We start from the raw sequence: 15970 nt of genomic DNA on the forward strand, positions 1-15970 counted from the left end.
AGGGTTTTTTGTTTTTTTTGTTTTATATAGTGTTGTTTATTTTATGAGGAGAGTATTCTCAACCATATATGCTTCGGTGCTTCATCACACAAAACGTTTTCTGACCTATGTCTAGCGAATCGTATGTCAACCTTGAACCGGGAGTTACTTCACTAAACAGGACAGAAGAAGATTCTATGGAACCAGAAGATACTCGTGAAAAAGGTCAATCTGAAATTTTATCCAATCAAGACGAAGCTACTAAAGGTGACCCTGGTTTCAAAAGACCTTCTCAATTGACGAATATTTTAAAAACTGTTCTTAGATGTATTAAATTTATGATTCTTATTTTAAGATATGCATGGAGAAGATTCACTGTCTAAAAATTTGGAGTCGGTACATGGCAAAGCTGTATCCAGATACAATTCAGCTCTTGACATGATACTGAAGGTATTAGCAGTCAACAACAAAAATAATTCAAAACCTAAACTCTCTTTTTCTGTTTCAGCTCATTCTAATTTTCTGGTATTATTTCTCTACTAACTTATCTTTGATTTTTTTTTTTCTGCTGCAGTCCCTCTGTAACATTAAAGTTCTTAAAGAAGATTTGTTGCACAATCGGCAGACATTTTCTGACAACCAAGTGCCTTCTGCACTACGAAGTTTCTTTTCTGCTTTTGTCTCGGAGCAGATAAAAGAAGAGGAACTCTATAGTCACTTATTGTCCAACTTGCTTGCTTCCCTAGAAGAAGAATTTCATTCCCTGGTTTGTGCAGATAAACATAAGCTTCTAAATATTATTGTTATTATTATTATACATAGGCCTGAATGTTGTCTTAAATGTCATTCGTTTTTTTCTTTTAACTCATTTCAGTCAAGTGATGGTGCTGAGGTACTCGTCGCAATCCTCGAGTTTTGTCATTGGTGGAAAATTCCAGAAGGAGAAAGCTTGGTAACTCGCCTTTTTACGTTGGAGGTATATGAAAGAATGAGTTGTAAAAAATGCAGAAGGAAGCCAAATCATCCAGAGCAAAGTTCTTATGGAATCGTTATGCCTGCTGATTCTATCAGAGACTTAAAGGTATGTTTCATTTTTTTCATATTTTTCTTTTCTACAGAAACTGGCACTTAAAAATCCTGCTCTGTGATTATGCTCTGTGGTTTTTATATATGCAGAGTGCTCTTGGGAATATGAAGTTTGAAGACATCCTTAAAATGATCCGCATGGAAGAGAAAATGATATGTGATGTTAGAACAGGAGGCTGTGGAGACACAAACTTTGTCCACCACACTATCAGTAGATGCCCACCTATCTTCACAATTGGTAAGTTTTGACCACGATTGTGTTCTTATCTACTCGTTTCATTTATTGTGGAATGATCAAACAGTTTGCTGTTTTGATGGGTTTGCAACATTAGGGCTGGAATGGGAGAAGAATGAAACTGAAAAAGAAATATGTGAAACAACAAAGTCTTTGGAGTGGGAGATAGATATCAGCAGGCTATATGAAGGCTTAGAACCAAACACCAAGTACCGGCTTGTGTCAATGGTAAAATCTGAAACAGGGTCACATATGTTTGTGCTATTGTTCTTCTGTATCTCTTGTCTGTTACAGTCTTAGAATATGGAATGCAGACTGGTTGTGGTGAAGAAGAAGAATACATTTGCATGGCTTATAAAAAGAACCGGTGGGTCAGTCTCACACATGAAGCTTCAATAGAAGAGGTAAGATGAAACAGTAGCCTTTGTCTTTCTTGAGCTGGATTGTAAACTTTGTTGGATTAAGACATTATTGATATGTGTGGTATAGGTTGTTGGTAACTGGGAGAGTGTTGCCAGATTATGTGGGGAAAGGAAGGTTCGTCCAGAGATTCTGTTTTATGAAGCTGTTCAATGGCCTAACAAGTGAATATAACTGTATGGGGGAACTCAAGTTTGCTAACTTACACTACACAACTTTTGGGGGTTTAACCTAACTATGTTTGCGAATATTATTTATTTTCTTTAGATTGATGGGTTGATTTCTCCAGGTTCGAACCATGGTATAAACTGACCCCTATGATCTTATCGTACAACAAAACAAGGCATATTCGAACGATTTCGAAGCTCCATTTCGAACCATGTTTTGAAACATAATTTTTTTTTAAAGAAGAAATAATCCAAGCCAGCTATGTAGTTTTTAGGCCTGCATGTCTTTGAATACTACGTATCTAGATAAGATAGATTCATGCTTATGAAGTAAGAAATTAGATACTTTATGAAGATCTTTATTGTGCAAAGAAACTTAAAAGAGGAAAATTTAAGTGAAGAATACCAAACTTAGTAAATATTTAATTGGTATATAATAAAAGTTGATCTCCAAATAGCAACTTTAAGAACAAAATACATTTTTATGTTCCAAAAAACTTGATAAAATCCTAATAACATAGACTAAAAATAAGGGATCTGTATTATTGTTCTTAAAAATAAGGGATCTCAAAATCATCGCAAAGAGCAGTAATCGAAGTTCGTGATGGTCCACGGTTCAACAGAAGCAAAGCTACTCTGTAACCTGACAATGGTCCTGCCCAAACCTGATTCCATTTCCCAATTGTTGGTGCGGGATTCAGTACTCCCGACATACCGAACTAAACCAGAAAGATAAATTATCTATTTAACCGGGAAGCCGGTTAAAGAACCGATTAGGTCATTTGAAGTCAATTCGGACGAAGTGAAGTCTTGGAGAGGAAGAAACCAACCTCTACTTCGGCACGACGGCCGACTCGTGTAATTAGGCAGTTTTCTATATTCTACTCCGTCCGATAAGGAAAGCTAATATATTATGTAATCTTTGTAAATGTATAAATAAGGAGAGACTTCTCCATTGTAAAACATCCACAATTGAATACAATAATTCAGTTCTCTTCTTGTTCTTGACAATAGAAACCCTAGCTTCTTCGAGATCTATTATTTTTCTTCTAATTTCAAAGCTTAGATCTGTTTTATAGAGAGATCACTTTACTGAATTTGTTTTCCCTCTTAAACAAATTCATTGTGGAAACCTAGTTTCTACACCAATTCATTACCAAAAACAAAGTATTCTATTAGATAAAAGCTTATGTCCATATAGACGGAATTGTATATGTCCATATAAACAGATTTCGCCAACTCTTTGAGAGAACCATTGTGAACACAGCCTCCTTTGTGAATGACCCGATATGGCAAATAATCTCATTTGGTAGACTGCAATATCTATCCATACTTCATGCAAAAACCTAGCGACCCGTTAAACTACAGTTTCCAATGGAGAAATAAGCGCCTAGTCTCTAACATTAAGTGAAAACTAGATAATAATCCCTAAATCAGACCCTAGTTTCAGTTTAGCAACAGACCAGCTTAATCCACTACTTGTCTACACGAAAACTAGAGCGAACACCAGATTCAAAGAGGACGTTAGAGCCGATCTATTCATCTCTAGTACCATGAACAACGTTGATGCCTTTAGTGAATCAAAATTGCATCTTCAAATCGAATGTGACGACTGACGAGGAAGAACTAAACCGGGGAGTTTTTTCAATTACAACTTGGTCTGAATTGGTTTGATTTGCACTGGCTTTCAAACATTAGTTAACCAAACCGAACCAGATTCAAATTGAGGAGGATATATAATTAACGTTAAGTTCATCTGATTTTGAGATTTGAGACATTTAAAAAGAAACAGTCAAAGCAAATTACTCACTAAATCCCTGTGGACGTTAAATCCTCCTTCATCGGAAAATATCTGAGAAAGTATATCTCTTGGTAACAACAGTAGACATAATGTAGCTTAGCCTCTCTCTTACAAACTCAAGAGTGACTTTAGGCACAAAACAACACTAGTTCTAAAGTCAGAGATGACAAAAACACCAAACTGTTCAAATCAGAACAAATATCACGCATGTACGAAAGATGCAAAAAGAATAACACTAGTTCTAATGTCAACAAATCAGGAACCACGTCTGTTCCTTTGATCAGATCTAAATGTTCATGTTGAGGTAAACAAACTCTAGTTTGTTTAACCGAACTTGACCTCGACTTTGCATTTCGATGAAGCTCTCGGAAGCATTAAGAGATCCGCCAAGATCTGCAGCTTTTCTTCATCACTACTTACCTTGACATGAACTTCCAACAGCACCAGACACTGCAATTTCTCCAAGACACGCTTTAGTTGCACCATTTCTTCGATATATCCCTTGAATTGAGTTATCTTTAGGATCTCAATAGGGCAGGTCAAAAGGAAAGCATAGTCCTCCAAGCATTCGCAGACAGATATTGAATAATCATAGTGCAATTCCTGTAAAAGACACTTTATGAGGACCTATATATATAGGAGTTTTACTTTGCTCAATGAACTTTTTTGGGGGCATTCGGTCATACCTCAATGGTGAGAGTCCTCAGATTTGGCGATTTCTTAACAAAACGTTTTAGACCAACCCAGCAGGAAGGTGATTCAGTTGGCATATATATATGAGACATGTTTTCAAACACTGTGGCTGTTTCACTGGCATCCCCGAACAGCTGGAACAGAAATAATAAAAAAGTCAACAAGTCAGTCATCAAAATGCAAAATTTGGCACAACAAAACTGTAGTAAACATTCCAATGTCCAGCAAAATTATGCCGAGGAATGGTTCCCTAAGCTTTACTATGCAGAAACATATTCATAGAGTTAGGGTAAGATGCAGTAGAGAACACTTGCCAGCATCGTGTCAACATAGTCTAAGCGCAGAATATGAACATTTTTCAAACCCTTGAACAGATTCGTTGGATCGGTTTCATTCCCATAAGTCATCAGATTAAAATGGAGCTTCGCTTCAACAAGGGAGTCGAGATTAACAACTGGAAACTCGTCATGAATAAAATCACTGTATTCTAAGTAGGCAAGACTGGGAGTATCAAAACTAATTCTCTTAAACACATAGCCTTCATAATCTTCTTCTTCTGTATATGCACGCCTCATAGTAAGTCTCCTAAGGGTCTGACTACACACAGTGTGAGACCAATTCCAACGTTCACAGTTGAATCCATCTATGACTAACTCCTCAAGCACAGGGCAAGCAGAAAGAAGCCTTGTAAACGCACAACCACTAGTATCATTGAACCGAACTGAATCAAGAAGGAGAGTCTTGAGAGCAGGAAGCAAAGCATTACTAGGGAGAATGTCAATAACAAAGCCAGACCCTAGCTTCATTTTCACAACGCTCTTGCAAGTGAAGATCTCACAAGGCAGTGAGTAATCTCCTTGGACGTTGACGTCCAGTTCAAGATCCAAGACACCACACTTGATCGCATCTCGTAAACAATCGTTGACAGTACTATACTGAGCATAATCCAAAGACTGTAGCTTTAGAGAGAATCTCCTCAAACGGTGAATGGCATGTCGAGCCGATACTAATTCATCAGCGAAATCTTTGAGACTTGCCTTAGTACTAATGGCAGACGAGGAGGAACCAGCAAAAACAGCACTCGGTAAGACGGTAAGCAGATTCCACCATTTCTTGGAGGTACACTTCAAGCACGCAGCCGCTTTTGCCGAGAGGAAGGAGACTACTTGAGTAACAATAAGATCATCTGGTAAACTACTGATCCTATCCATCCTTTTTTTTTTTGCCAACCCCAAAGAACCCTTTCAATACCCAGAAATAATCGCAATGCAGAACAAGAACACCGAAGCGTAATTTGCAGAAATTAGGGTAGAAGACGACTAAAACCGAGAGAACTCTGAAGCGGAACTGAATCTTCAAAGAGAACTTGACGAAGAACTAGATTCTTGAAAGCAGAGCAAAGGTTCAATTATTATGTTTCTATCAATTTTGCTCTTTCATTATATGCTCTGATACAATAATTAATAAGCCAATCATTTTGCGCCAGCTGTAATCATCGCCTCCCAGTCCAAACTCCGGTTAATTTGGGTTTAGGTTTCTAATTATTTGGTACGTTTTTTTTTTATTTATTCAAGCAGTTATTTGGTATAATTTACCATCTTCAATGGTTGGATCCCATTTATGAGATCCAACTATAATTGAAAAAATGCAAATCTCAAAAGTTAGACACCTAAAAATATCCATTATTTTTTATATACTCCAATGGTAGAACAACTAGTTGAGGATCTAAAAATTTAAATTTGAAAAAACTTGTGTATGACTAAATTTGAGGTAAGTCACAAACCAATCAAGCATTTCATCGATGTTGTACCTGACTGTCCAGCCGTGTGACACTTTCGGGTGTATCTTCACGTAACTAGGTTACCTACAGAGTCCGTTTTAAGTTAGATGAAAGGCGTTTTATATATAACTGTTTGAATTGCAGTGCAGAAGCAGTTTACCTCGGGTTTGGATGCTAAAGTCTCTTCAAATTGCTTCCCGAGTGCTGGTGAGGTCCAATGATCAATTTTAGCTCCCAATATAGCAATTGGAGCCTTCCCACCTGAAGAAACCAACCAAAGACTATGAAAAGTAAAGCAACCGGACCAATCAAAGTGTTTCTATGTCTGTAAATGTGAAGCATGAGCCCCCTGCTGATTCGTATACAAAACAATCAACATCTGCTTAAGTTAGTGGATGTTGTAATCTTGGTGATACGAGTTACGAAATTAATCTTATAAGTGACTCTCAAAATTTTACAAAGAATGAGGCAAGGCAAATGACAACAAACGTAGGAATGAAGATGTTGAAGTATACCAAAGGTCACTTACCCTTGATATCATCAACTGTAACAAAAGTAGGATGAAGCAAAACAGCTGCTTGAATAAGCTCTAGTTTAGACAGCTCCACGCACTACTTCTGATGAAGATCAATAACACAATAGATAAAACTTATCCATTTAGATAAGATAATACCAGCGAAAGAGAATGACACAAATTTCTCCACGTAACTACAGCACAGGTAAATTGGGAACAATTCCTCAACAAGAAGTGAAGAAGCAAAGATAATTAATAGATAGAAAACGAACCGCCCCAACACATCCCTGCAGCTCCAATGGTTGTTATGCCTTTGTTCTTTATGGCTTCAAGTACTGGTTTGGTGTCTTCAAAGCCCAAGACAAACCAAGACAAACATGAAAAGTCTGTTGTTAGCCATCAACGAGAAAGTAGAACAGGAATGAAACACAATTGAGAAAGACAAATCACATACCCTTACAACACTCTCTTGCAGCAGAACATATATCTCACCATCATCAAAACGTTTTCCCAAGCTCCATACCCAAAATAAAAATAGCGAGAAATCTCCGGTGAAAGAAAAAAAAGCATGCATTGAACAAACAAAGGACAATCACAAATCACAGTGTCTTTCCAATTGTTTCAACCCTAGTACTAATTTTTATGCATAAGAGTCAATTACATCATCCTAATTTCTATAAATCATAAAACCCCTAATTTCTATAGCCAAAATAAACACGAATTCGTATATTCGTACCATGAGAAACGCCGATTTAGTGAAGCATATACTCTTCGATTGGTATCATTAAACGCCGATTTGCTCAATCGGAGTCACCAACTGTCACCCGCGCCGGTGGAACTTCTCTCCAAATACAGTATAGTACCGGCGGGTCTAAAATAATACTGGACTTTTTATTTAATTTTTGGACTAATCTCTGTGTAGCCTTTGCAGGTCTTCATAGTATCGTTGCAATTAACTTGGTCTGAATTGGTTTTATTTGCACTCGGTTTCAAACACACCGAACCAGATTCAAAATTGAGGAGGATCATATAACAACGATTTAATTAACACTGTTTCTCATCAAGTTCATTTATTTTGAGACATTTAAAATTAAAAACAAGCAATCAAAACTAAATCCCTGTGAATGTTAAATCCTCCTTGACCGGAATATATCTGAGAAACTATACCTCTTAGCAACAGTAGACTAGCTCAGCCTGTCACTTACAAACTCAAGAGTGTTCTAGGCACAAAACAAACTACTAAAGTCAGAGATGACAAAAACTCCTAACTGTTCGATTCAGAACAAAATATCACGCATGTGTACGAAAGATGCAAAAAGAATAACACTAGTTCTAATGTCAACAAACCAGGAACCACGTCTGTGATTTCACAAGTATATGTTGTGAGGCTCAAACAGACTCTAGTTTGTATAACCGAACTTGACCTCGACTTTGCATTTGGACGAAACTCTCGGAAGCATCGAGAGATCGTCCAAGATCTGCAGCTTTTTTTCATCACTTGTTGCCTGGACATGAACTTCCAACAGCACCAGACACTGCAATTTCTCCAAGACATGCTTTACTTGCACCATTTCTCCGACATATCCATCGAATTGGGTTATCTTTAGGATCTCAACAGGGCAGGTCAAAAGGAAAGAATAGTCCTCTAAGCATTCGCAAACTGCTTTTTCATCGCTATCATAAGTATAGTGCAAAGCCTGAAAAGTTTTTGTTATGAGTACTACCACCTATAAGAAGAGTATATATTATAAGGTTTGTTCAATGAACTTTTAGGGGACTTTCGGTCATACCTCAATGGTCAGAGTCTTCAGATTTGGAGATTTCGTAACAAAAACTTTTAGACCATCCCAGCAAACATCTGCTTCAGTTGGCATATATAAATGAGACATGTTTTCAAACACTGTGGCTGTATCAATGCCGGCCTCGAACACCTGGAACAGAATAATAAAAAGTCAACAACAAGTCAGTCATCAGAATGCAATATTTTAGTAAACATTACAGTGTCTAGCAAAATTATGATGGATGGTTCCCTAAGCTTTACTATTTGTTAAGCTGCAGAAACATATTCACAAAAGAGTAAGGGTAAGATTCAGTAGAGAACACTTGCCTGCATCGTGTCAACAGTGTCTAAGCGCAGAATCTGAACATTTTCCAAACCCTTGAACAGATTCGTTGGATCGGTTTCATCCGAAGCAGTCATCAGACTAAAATTGAGGGTCGCTTCAACAAGGGAGTCGAGATTAACAACTGGAAACTCTTCATGAATATAATCATCGTATTCTAAGTAGGCAAGACTGGGAGTATCAAAACTAATTCTCTCAAACTCATATTCTTGATGATAATCTTCATCTTCTGAATATGCACGCCTTATAGTAAGTCTTCTAAGGATCTGACTAGACACAGTGTGAGACCAATTCCAAAGTTCACAGTTAAATCCATCTATGACTAACTCCTCAAGCACAGGGCAAGCAGAAAGAAGCCTTGTAAACGCACAACCACCAATACCATCGAACCGAACTGAATCAAGAAGAAGAGTCTTAAGAGCAGGAAGCAAAGCATTACTAGGGATAATGTCAATAACAAAACCAGACCCTAGCTTCATTTTCACAACGCTCTTGCAAGTGAAGATCTCAGAAGGCAGTGAGTAATCAATGAAATCTCCTTCGAAGTTGACGTCCAGTTCAAGATCGAAGACACCACACTTGAACGCATCTCGTAAACAATCGCTGACAGTACTATACTGAGCAAAATCCAAAGACCCCAGCTTTAGAGAGAATCTCCTCAAACGGTGAATGGCATCTCGAGCCGATGCTAATTCATCAGCGAAATTTTTGAGACGTGGCTCAAACGAGTAGCAACCAACATAAGCAGCACTCCGTAAGACGGTAAGCAGATTCGCCCATTTCTTGGAGGTACACATCAAGCAAGCAGCCGCTTTTGCCGAGAGGAAGGAGACTATGTGAGTAACAATAAGATCATCTGGTAAACTACTGATCATATCCATCTTTTTCGCCAACCCTTTTCTTCACTACCAAGAAGACCTCACTCAATCTCTAATGGAACCTTGAGCGACTCGAAGCAAAAACCCAGAAATAATCGCAACCGCGTTTATGCAGAAACAAGAACACCGAAGCGTAGTCTGCAGAAATTGGGGTAGAAGACGACTAAACCCGAGAGAACCCTAAAGCAGAATTGAATCAAGAAGAGACCTTGATGAAGAACTAGAGCGGATTCTTGAAAACAGAGCAAAGGTTCAATTTTTATCTTTTCTTCTATCAATTTTTCTCTTTTATTATATACGCTCGAATACAATTGTTTAGCAGCCAATCGTTTTGCGCCAGTTGTAATCGTCCCCTCCCAATCCAAATTCCGGTTTAGTTTGGTTATAGGTTTCTAATTATTCGGTTTAGAAATAACCCTAAATTGAATCTTCCTTACTTCGCTGCTGTATTGAGCTCAGTAGAACAGAGATAGAGGGAGTTCGATTGGTAGGCCCAGTGGAAAAATTAGGACTAGTGAGGCCCAAGTACAGAAGCCCAGTGGCAAAATTGGTCAGTAATGTTTCCATTTTTTTTATCGGTCTTCTCTGTTTATAATTACTTTTTTTACGCTCAGGTAGAGAAATCATAATCAGTTCACAACTTCACTTGGCTTCTTTAGAGAGAGAGAGAAGCGAGAGAGCGAGAAAGAGGGTTCGATTATAATGGCGACGAAGAGGGAGACAGACATGAAGAAGGCAGAAAAGGTATCATTTCTGTGTTTCCTTGTTAAAACCCTAAGATGAATCGATTTTGATTTTCGTGGTGAATGTTTTTTGCTTTCTGAAATCAAAGGTGTTGTGTTCGTGTTCCAACCTTAAGGACGATGAAGCGGTGGTAGATGAAATCAGCTTCTTCCCCAATCCATCGTGTGTGTAAGTTCAATTTCACGATCGATTTTGTTGTTTTCATTATTATTTAATTAGAGAATAATTTGATAAAAACGTACACTGACTCATTCGCCGTCTCTTCTCTTTTTCTCTTTCTAATTGATGAATTAGGGTTTCCATGGGCGTTTCTTCTTCTTCAACGAACAAGTTAAGAAGGTATACAAATTCTAGGGTTTATTATTATTTTTCAATTAAAGTTTGAGACATCTTCTCTTGTCTTTGTCTTCTAAAACTCCTCTTGAGTATCTCTTCTCGGTTGATGAATTTTGCAGGAGGAATTCGTGCCGGGTGAGAGGATCCGAGGACGTTGCTTGTTTGTTTGTTTCTTCTTCTGATTCGACCACAGCCAAGCACAGGTCTTTTTAAAAAATTCTTAGGGTTTCTCTTTTTAAGTTGGTTGTTTGATTCAGACTTTTTAAAGTTAAATTAGCTATATATATGGTTTTAACCAGAGAGATTCAATGAAGAAGAATACTTAACTCTGCCAAGCACAGGTCTTTTTAAAAAATTCTTAGGGCTTCTCTCTTTAAGTTGGAATCACGTACATCATTTGTGTGATTTCATTCTCTTGTGCAGCTGTCCGTTTTAAGAATGAGAAATACCCTAGACCAATGTGCTATACAAGTGAGTGCTTCCTTGCAACAGTGTTTTTCTATCTTCTTCTACTGTATATGCTTCTTGTCGTGGTCTAACAACTTTCTGCTTTTTTAGGGCCCACGGAAGTGAAAAGGAAGACACCCCAAATTGTGATGTCCCCGAATTTGAGATTCTATAGGAAGCTCGTGATGTGTGCTTCATGGCAAGATTTGAAGGTCTGATTGTCAACTAATGATTTGCTGCAACATTTTGGTTTCTACTCCCTTGTCTTGTTTTTGTCTTTCTGATATGAACTCCATTTTTTTGCAGGATCATATGCGGGGAGATGGTGATGTGTGCTTTGCTGAGGCCACTCGAGACAGGTTATGAGTCTTCCTCGTCCACTTCAAATTCTCCCCATCCATAAGTAAGTTGTGAGTCTAATTCAGCCCCGTCATAATATTCTCTTTTGTAATATTCAATCACCGTCTCTTCTCTTCTACTCTCAGCATCGTTGATGAGTTAGATATGGCGGTTTAATTCAGCCCGTCATAATATTCTCTCTTTGTAATATTCAATCACCGTCTCTTGAAGCTTGTTGCCATCTATGCTCTACCATTACATAGGTAACTCCCATTATATACTTTTCTTTTAAGTTGTGTTTTGATTTACTACCCAGTACCCACATGATTACGGATTGCTCTCTGTTATCTTATGCTTTTGTTCTCTCTCTCTTTATCCACGACTCTTCAGCTCTTCTTATTTGGGTCTGTTTTTGTAAGCTCTTCATATTTGGGTTTGTTTTCTAAATTGCATCAAGTTGCTTTTTTTCACAATGAAATTGTTCATGTGATTTACTTGTTTCTCTGTTATTTCAGGTTATGGTTGATCCTTTTATCGATGAGGGTGATGTCTCAAGGAGGCACGGATACGCTTCGCTTCTTCTAAGGTCTTCAAGGGTTTTGTTCTTCCTCTTAACTCTTCTTTTACCCTCTGTGTTTTTGTCTTTCTTATGAATTTGCTCATGTGATTTAGTTGTTGCTCTGTTATTTCAGGTTATGGTTGATGCGTTTATCGATGAGGGTGATGTATCAAGGAGACAAGGATACGTTTCGCTTCTTCTCTGTGCTAACGTCTTCAAGGGTTTAGTTATTCCTCTTAACACTTCTTTTATTTACTCTCTGTTTTTTTTTTTATTGGTTCCTTACGGTGCTTTCTTCTTCTTCGTCTTGCAGGTGTTTTGGAAGCTAATTATATACTCTTCTCCTGGCTACGTCTTCAAGCTTTCTCACGGGTTTTGTTAACATGTGATCATTTTTTTTTGGTTTTATAGTTGTTTCACTTCACTCTATCGTTTTGGTATCAATAATACTCACGTGTGGTTGGAGGAGAGGTGTCTGATCTACACTTTACTAAATTAGGTGGCTGGAGAGGAAGACCCGAGGTGTTTCTTGGCGGTTTTGCTAACAGGTGATGCGTTTTGGTCTTTGTTGTTGGTTTCACGATCTATCATTTTGGTTTCAGTAGTACCTACTTATCATTTTGTTAAGTTGTTGTCTTCTTTTTATTTTTGCAGAGCAAACTATAGAAGAGGTACAACATAACATCTTTGAAAGGTAAAGTGCTCTTCTTCTCTTTTCTATTTTTTTCGTTATGATTGATGCATGTGACTATGGAAGAGGTACAACATAACATTGTGGGATATTATTAATTCTTGATTATAATGCAGGAAAAGGGTGTGTGTTTACTTACGACGCTGTTGGATCATATATATGAGGGAGTTGGATACGGTGCTCAAGGTTCTGGCTCCACACTCATCATGCATTTCTTTGACAACCAGCTCAAGTCTCTCTTCTTCTGCTACCTAAACAGGTTTGTCTTCGTTTCGTGCTTTGGCTTTACGCATTATGGTTTAGCATAAAAATGAATAATTCAGGTTTTTGGTTTTCTGAATCTTGTAATCTCTTTTACAGGTCAAGGACCCCTCTGTAGCCTAACGTTGATGCTCATAGCGGAGTGCTGCTGAACCATGCGCCTTGTTTTGCTGAATCTTGGTTATAGTTAATAGAGTGACCTTTCTTTCAAATATAGATACTACACTGCTTTTTGGCTGTTTCTAAGCTTTATGAAGTGTTTGGGGCCTCCTATTCTAATTGTGCTGGGAAAGGTACTACTATTTACATTACCAATCATTATCATAAATCTATTGCAGCTTTAGTCATGAAATTGTCTCTTTGTCACAGATAGATAAAGGCATGAAAGACGTGAAGAAACTTTTGAATCCCACAGAAGTGTTACTAGTTGTTGATGCCATGACTGGACTAGAAGCCGCAGGTACGCTGTTTGTATTCTACATTTGTCATGAAGATTCCAAACATCCTTGAATAGTTTCAGAACTGGACCTGTATTAGTCATATACTAAGATGAGCTTCTGTACTTCGTACAGCTCTGGTGGCACCAATCAATGTAGCGATAGAAATTACAGGAGCCATTTTGACAAAGCGAGATGGTGATTCAAGAGGTGGTGCTGCTTTGAGTGTCAAGGAGGTTTGTGTTCTTCTACTCTGATCAATTATGTTATAGAAAGTTACTTAATTAACGTTTTACATTGATTGGGTGTCTATAGGTATCGGTTCTGTAAATCAATACTCCCTGATGCCCTCCTTGTTTCAGGTTGGTGTGGCGGTTTATACAGCAGGGACTGATGTAAAACCTGCAGATCTAACTAAAGTAGAGTAGTGTCTATGTATTTATCATGGATGCTGCAGGGAGGCTTCAGGTAATCTTTTGTTTTTGAGTCATTGTATCATAAATCTATTGCAGCTTTAGTAATGAAATTGACTCTCTGTGACAGATAGATAAAGGCATGATGGACGAATTAAAAGACGTGAAGAAATTTCTAAATCCCACAGAAGTGTTACCAGTTGTTGATGCCTTGACTGGACAAGAAGCTGGCAGGTACGCTGTTAGTATTCTATATCTGTCATGAAAACGAATTAGTTTCAGAATGGGACCTGTATCAGTCATATACTAAGATGAGCTTCTGTACATCTACAGATCTGGTGATGTTGAAGTTTTGCTCTTGTATTATACCAGAAGCCATTGCTTCAAATACAAGCTTGGTAGAGAATAAAACAGAGAATGAAAAAGTGGAAAACTTCTCAATTATTCTCAACGATTTGGCCGTACAACATTACACACAATTATATAGAGTGCTACGGTCGTAACCGTTCGTTTAGTAACCGAACAAACGCAACTATCTAACATGCACCCTTTAATATGCATACACATATCTAAGTATATCTTGAACATGTAGCATATGACCGAACTCAGTTATCACTAACACTCCCCCTTAATTGAGTTTCGGTCTAACTCTAATTGTCTGTCAACAGTCATGAAGTCTCCATGAACTTCTCTTGCAACCTTCTTCCACTCACTTTCTCTAAGGAAATCTTTCTTTTTCTTTCCTTTCGCAACTGGCTGCATCTCCCTTTTCTCTCTTAGGTAAGCAGCTTCCTTTTTTGCTTGGTTTCTTCCTTTGATCACCATCACATTCACATCTCTGTGACTTCTCGTGTGTGAAGTGAAAAATTTTCACGTCTTCTTCGGTTATCTTCTCAACCGGCTACTGCTCCATTTTTTTTATGAGGTAAGCTTCCTCTTTTAGTGCTTGGTCTTGGTGTCTCCATTTAATCACCATAAAGTGCTCCATTTTTTTTCTTTGAGGTAAGCATCCTCCCTTTATTGCTTGGTGTCACTCTTAGTCTTTGATCATCATAACGTCTTCATGACGTCCTACGCGTGAATCTTCTCCACGTCATCATCGGTTAACTCTTTTCAACCGACGTTTGCTCCATTTTTCTCCGAGGTAAGCATCCTATTGTGCTCCATTTTTTTCCTTCAACAATCTACCTCACTGTGACTGTTAATTTTGCACACGCCACACCACTTCTTGGTCTTCCCATGGCCTCTCTTGTTTTGCTTGTTTCCTTTTCTCGTACCAAGCTTTTCTCCATAAAACGCACCCTCTTTGATACGTTCTTCTCGGAGACTTAAGCGCTTCTCATGCCCTTCAAGATATCTATCAACTCTGTAGTAAAGAGGGTCGATAGATACTTTGTTTGTTCAAGAACAGCAACGATGCTCTCGATCTTTTGCGGCAAGAAGATAACAACCTTTTGAACCAATTGGTAATTAGTCTTGTCTTCACCATGAACTCTTATTTTTGTTGAGTATCTTTTCCCTATTCTTCCAAACAGGTGACTACCTCCGTGTTATAGTCCTCCTTCACAAACTCAACCACCACTTTTTGCCAATGAACCTTGCTCTGTTTCATTCAACAGGACTTCTTGTGAACGTCTTTCTCAAGGACTCAACACCACTTTCTACTAATAAGCTTTTTTTTTTTTTTGCTTTCAACAGCAGCGACATCACGTTTTGCCATATTCTGGTTTAAAGCCAGATCTTCTCTTTTTGGCCGAGCACTGAACATATTATCATACGCATCCTGGTTCCATGAACAAAACATGATTTTCATGTGCTTGACAGTGTCGTGAACTCCTCCGTGGACACTTCCTCTGTTTTTTCAATCGCACCCCTTCGGATGACCGTGTAGGATTGCGTCGGTTTGTTCGGAACACTGTCTTCACCACTGGCTACAATTATCTCGTGATTAAGATGGCCTTCATCATAATCCACACCCGATATCATCGTTTCTCCATCAAACATAAGAATCTCTTGTTGAATGATGTTGCCGTGATCTTTGTTTTTGATTGAACTTTTTGCAGGCTT

At 38.2% G+C, this 15970-nt stretch overlaps 4 protein-coding genes across 58 annotated transcripts; 2 read left to right on the forward strand and 2 right to left on the reverse strand.

Annotated features, from left to right (window-relative positions):
* Positions 1-39: 39 nt before the first annotated feature.
* LOC104750319 (uncharacterized) lies at positions 40-2018 on the forward strand. Its single transcript, XM_087512174.1, has 8 exons — positions 40-246; positions 335-429; positions 554-745; positions 854-1060; positions 1156-1303; positions 1398-1528; positions 1615-1704; positions 1790-2018. The coding sequence occupies exons 1-8, from the start codon at positions 108-110 to the stop codon at positions 1886-1888; spliced, it is 1101 nt and encodes a 366-aa protein (XP_087368300.1). The 5' UTR covers positions 40-107; the 3' UTR covers positions 1889-2018.
* A 1689-nt stretch (positions 2019-3707) lies between these two features.
* On the reverse strand, positions 3708-7680 carry LOC147945096 (F-box protein At3g62430-like). Of its 6 annotated transcripts, none has more exons than XM_087451668.1 (9): positions 7412-7680; positions 7130-7190; positions 6948-7022; positions 6691-6778; positions 6322-6422; positions 6192-6245; positions 4696-5758; positions 4375-4515; positions 3708-4291 (listed from the first exon to the last, which is right to left on the reverse strand). In XM_087451668.1, the coding sequence occupies exons 7-9, from the start codon at positions 5590-5592 to the stop codon at positions 4013-4015; spliced, it is 1317 nt and encodes a 438-aa protein (XP_087307794.1). In that variant the 5' UTR covers positions 5593-5758; positions 6192-6245; positions 6322-6422; positions 6691-6778; positions 6948-7022; positions 7130-7190; positions 7412-7680; the 3' UTR covers positions 3708-4012. The 6 variants fall into 6 exon arrangements, with proteins under 6 accessions (XP_087307794.1, XP_087307793.1, XP_087307796.1 ...); XM_087451667.1 differs by having other exon boundaries at positions 4696-5765; XM_087451670.1 differs by having other exon boundaries at positions 4696-5765; positions 7130-7221; positions 7412-7620.
* An 18-nt stretch (positions 7681-7698) lies between these two features.
* LOC147945097 (F-box protein At3g62430-like) lies at positions 7699-9955 on the reverse strand. The gene is made up of 3 exons (XM_087451665.1): positions 8783-9955; positions 8466-8606; positions 7699-8372 (listed from the first exon to the last, which is right to left on the reverse strand). Exons 1-3 carry the CDS (start codon positions 9677-9679, stop codon positions 8076-8078), a joined length of 1335 nt encoding a protein of 444 aa, XP_087307791.1. The 5' UTR covers positions 9680-9955; the 3' UTR covers positions 7699-8075.
* A 327-nt stretch (positions 9956-10282) lies between these two features.
* On the forward strand, positions 10283-14421 carry LOC147945098 (signal recognition particle subunit SRP54, chloroplastic-like). 50 transcript variants are annotated; one of them, XM_087452621.1, is made up of 21 exons: positions 10296-10420; positions 10509-10588; positions 10715-10759; positions 10876-10959; positions 11056-11097; positions 11180-11227; positions 11315-11415; positions 11510-11606; positions 11689-11805; positions 12058-12138; positions 12235-12326; positions 12413-12486; positions 12601-12649; positions 12756-12795; positions 12909-13051; positions 13153-13346; positions 13423-13513; positions 13626-13726; positions 13806-13958; positions 14034-14137; positions 14237-14421. In XM_087452621.1, the coding sequence occupies exons 10-14, from the start codon at positions 12061-12063 to the stop codon at positions 12781-12783; spliced, it is 321 nt and encodes a 106-aa protein (XP_087308747.1). In that variant the 5' UTR covers positions 10296-10420; positions 10509-10588; positions 10715-10759; positions 10876-10959; positions 11056-11097; positions 11180-11227; positions 11315-11415; positions 11510-11606; positions 11689-11805; positions 12058-12060; the 3' UTR covers positions 12784-12795; positions 12909-13051; positions 13153-13346; positions 13423-13513; positions 13626-13726; positions 13806-13958; positions 14034-14137; positions 14237-14421. The 50 variants fall into 40 exon arrangements, with proteins under 50 accessions (XP_087308774.1, XP_087308780.1, XP_087308757.1 ...); XM_087452671.1 differs by having other exon boundaries at positions 10302-10420; positions 12235-12327; positions 12415-12486; positions 13853-13958; XM_087452659.1 differs by having other exon boundaries at positions 10302-10420; positions 12058-12128; positions 12235-12322; positions 12415-12486.
* The last annotated feature ends 1549 nt before the right edge of the window (positions 14422-15970 follow it).

Source organism: Camelina sativa, chromosome 5, assembly GCF_030686135.1.
Source record: "Camelina sativa cultivar CO46 ecotype springtype chromosome 5, ASM3068613v1".
In the NCBI taxonomy this organism is placed as follows: domain Eukaryota; kingdom Viridiplantae; phylum Streptophyta; class Magnoliopsida; order Brassicales; family Brassicaceae; genus Camelina; species Camelina sativa.

Bases quoted from the DNA above. Each gene is read 5' to 3' on its own strand.
- LOC104750319 (XM_087512174.1), top strand. From the start codon at position 108: ATGTCTAGCGAATCGTATGTCAACCTTGAACCGGGAGTTACTTCACTA. The intron at 430-553 runs GTATTAGCAGTC...TTTCTGCTGCAG, and splicing joins CTCTTGACATGATACTGAAG to TCCCTCTGTAACATTAAAGT. The intron at 1,705-1,789 runs GTAAGATGAAAC...TGTGTGGTATAG, and splicing joins ATGAAGCTTCAATAGAAGAG to GTTGTTGGTAACTGGGAGAG.
- LOC147945096 (XM_087451668.1), bottom strand. From the start codon at position 5,592: ATGGATAGGATCAGTAGTTTACCAGATGATCTTATTGTTACTCAAGTA. The intron at 4,516-4,695 runs GCAAGTGTTCTC...TTTCTGTTCCAG, and splicing joins ACTATGTTGACACGATGCTG to CTGTTCGGGGATGCCAGTGA. The intron at 4,292-4,374 runs GTATGACCGAAT...TGTCTTTTACAG, and splicing joins TGAGGACTCTCACCATTGAG to GAATTGCACTATGATTATTC.
- LOC147945097 (XM_087451665.1), bottom strand. From the start codon at position 9,679: ATGGATATGATCAGTAGTTTACCAGATGATCTTATTGTTACTCACATA. The intron at 8,607-8,782 runs GCAAGTGTTCTC...ATTCTGTTCCAG, and splicing joins ACACTGTTGACACGATGCAG to GTGTTCGAGGCCGGCATTGA. The intron at 8,373-8,465 runs GTATGACCGAAA...AAAACTTTTCAG, and splicing joins TGAAGACTCTGACCATTGAG to GCTTTGCACTATACTTATGA.
- LOC147945098 (XM_087452619.1), top strand. From the start codon at position 12,061: ATGGTTGATCCTTTTATCGATGAGGGTGATGTCTCAAGGAGGCACGGA. The intron at 12,139-12,234 runs GTTTTGTTCTTC...CTGTTATTTCAG, and splicing joins TTCTTCTAAGGTCTTCAAGG to GTTATGGTTGATGCGTTTAT. The intron at 12,650-12,755 runs GTGATGCGTTTT...TTATTTTTGCAG, and splicing joins CTTGGCGGTTTTGCTAACAG to AGCAAACTATAGAAGAGGTA.